Raw genomic sequence first — 2,774 nt, 5'->3', positions numbered from 1 at the left:
CGCAGGTCTGAGCGGGTCCATCGGTACCGGCGATTGGGGAGCAATTGCTGCGAGCTGCGGACACACCCCGGGACGATCCCGGTCCTTTCCCTCTCTCTCCGCCCCACGATTTGTGTCCGTAGCCGGGGAGTTTTCTGCCGAGGAGCCGAGGTGCGGGCGCATGCGCACCGTGGATCCGTGCCCAGTTAAAAAAGCTATTTGTCCCTCCGGTTTGTGTTGAACCTGGCTTTGCAGTTTGATATCAGCGCTCACTAAAATTATCTCATCTGAAAGGTTACCCTTCACCTATGAATGTCGTTTGTAAATTTCTTACAGGTTAGAGACGGCAAAAAATGAGTACGGGAATCTCAAACACGCCAGTTTTGCTGTCTCTGTCTAGGTCTTTACGGGGCGACCAGATATTTCCTTTTAACACCAATATATCGCTTGTGGAACCCTGGAAGTGAAGAAATACCTCGCCGTAGTTGGAAATGTACCATGTGTCGGAGATGAACTTTTCTCTTGTAACTGAGTGCTGAGTTTTCACTGGAGATCACATCTTCAACTGCATTGATAGCACAGAGGGATTCACTACATCAGACATCCGCCTGAGAATTGAAGGCAGGGAGGTATCATTCACCTCCTTTCAGTGTGGGAAGGAATTCTCTCACTCAGCCGACCCTCAGATACACCAGTGAGTTCACAGTGAGGAGAGGCCATTCACCTGCTCGGTGTGTGGGATCTACTCAGTCGTCCAGCCTGAAAATACATCAGCAAGTTCACACAGAGTGGGAGGGTTCGCCTGTTTTGTCTGCGGGAAGTGATTCGTTCTACCATCCAAGCTGACGATAACATCAGAGAGTTCACGCTAATGAGCGGCCGTGCACCAGTTCTGTGTGTTGGAAGGGATTCAGTCGGTCATCCCCCATACAAACACACCAGTCAGTTCACTCTGGGGAGATGCCGTTCACCTGCTTAGAATGTGGGAAGGGGTTCACTCAGTCATCCCATCTACTGACACACCAGTCAGTTCACACTGGGGAGAGACCATTCACCTGCTCAGATTGTGGGAAGGGGTTCACTCAGTCATCTCACCTGCAGACACACCAGCGAGTTCACACTGGGGAGAAACCGTTTACATGCTCTGACTGTGGCAAGGGGTTCACTCAATCTTCTCATCTGCAGCGACACCAGTCAGTTCACACTGGAGTAATGCCGTTCACTTGCTTAGACTGTGGGAAGGGATTCACTCGATCATCTGACCTGTTGCAACATCAGTCAGTTCACACTGGGGAGAGGCCGTTCACCTGCTCAGATTGTGGGAAGGGATTTACTCAGTCATCTCAGCTGAAGGTGCATCAGCGAGTTCATACGGGGGAGAGGCCGTTCACCTGCGCTGAATGTGGGAAAGGGTTCAGTCAGTCATCCAACCTACAGAGACACCAGCGAGTTCACACTGGGGAGAGGCCATTCACCTGTTCTGTGTGTGGAAAGGGATTCACTCAGTTATGCAACCTACAGACACACCAGTCAGTTCACACTGGGGAGAAACCATTCACCTGCTCAGAATGTGGGAAGGGATTCACTCAGTCTTCTCACCTGCTGACACACCAGTCAGTTCACACAGGAGAGCGGTCGTTCACCTGCTTAGACTGTGGGAAGGGTTTCACTCGGTCATCTCACCTACTGGCACACCAGTCTGTTCACAGTGGGGAGACATGGTTCTCCTGCTCAGATTGTGGGAAGGGATATCCTCGGTCATTTCAACTGAAACTACATCAGCGTGTTCACGCTGGGGAGAAGTTGTTTACGTGCACTGAATGTAGAAAGGGATTCACTCAGTTAACCAAACTTGTGACGCACCAGCAAGCTCACGTTGAAGAGAACATTTAACCAGCGTGGCTGCTGAATCCAGAGGAAAATTCAGAAGTTCACGTTTATATCAGAATATACACAGTAACAACCGGAAAAACTATCCATCCCAACACTTCTTTCTCTCTCTCTCTCTCTCTCCCTCTCCCTCACTCTTCTCTCTCTCTCCCTCTCTCCCCCCCCCCCCCCCCTCTCGTCCACAGGCTTGCGACTGCTGTCTCGACATTTCGATCTGAGACACTTCAGTCAGTGAGGACTGCACCTTGAAGGCACACGTCTTCCTAGCTGCTCCTGCAGATATTGGAGCGCAGGCTGCTTGGCGGGTTCTGGAGAGCGACAACCCACCGCATGTGAAGAACATAGTTTGAGTGCAGCTGTACAGCATGGCCTTCGACAGGACCCCAACCACCCAGAAAAGGGAAAAAAAAGACACGAGAATGGGAGATTTAAACTGTTTGGCGGATGAACTAGAAGAAGTCACCCGAGTCCACAAAAACTCTGTTGTGTTGAACTCTGCAATTATTGCTGCTGCTGATCGAATGCAGTTCTGCACCCTGGTGACAGGGCGTAGGAGGAGTTCCTTCTGCTGTTCTCCTTTAATGGTACTGAAGTGTAATATTCCGGATCTGTGACAAATAAATCAGTTCTATTTTATACTCTGTCTCGGGTACACGGTGAACCTACAACACATCCAGTGTACAGTAGGGGGTCATCCGTGCCCTGCTGGTCTTTGCCAGTGTTTCTGCTCCATGACAGTTCTGCTGTTCATCTCTCACTCTCCCCGTGGCAATGGGTTCCAAACGGTCACTGCTGTGGGTGACAGGGTTTCCCTTGGATTTCCTGCACGTGGAAGACACTAACAGTATGCCAGAAGTTAGAGAATGTCAGGGGCAGAAGCAATGCCATTGCTTTTATGAAGCAGA

General features: G+C 50.5%; 1 protein-coding gene across 1 annotated transcript; it reads left to right on the top strand.

The window, feature by feature from the left end:
- Nucleotides 1–671: 671 nt before the first annotated feature.
- Nucleotides 672–2,018, top strand: LOC140737322 (uncharacterized). Its single transcript, XM_073063754.1, has one exon. It carries the CDS (start codon nucleotides 940–942, stop codon nucleotides 1,870–1,872), a length of 933 nt encoding a protein of 310 aa, XP_072919855.1. The 5' UTR covers nucleotides 672–939; the 3' UTR covers nucleotides 1,873–2,018.
- Nucleotides 2,019–2,774: the final 756 nt, after the last annotated feature.

Source organism: Hemitrygon akajei, chromosome 12, assembly GCF_048418815.1.
Source record: "Hemitrygon akajei chromosome 12, sHemAka1.3, whole genome shotgun sequence".
Classification (NCBI taxonomy): domain Eukaryota; kingdom Metazoa; phylum Chordata; class Chondrichthyes; order Myliobatiformes; family Dasyatidae; genus Hemitrygon; species Hemitrygon akajei.
The sequence above is the reverse complement of the archived record's forward strand: the minus strand, read 5'-3'. Positions and strand labels throughout refer to the sequence as shown.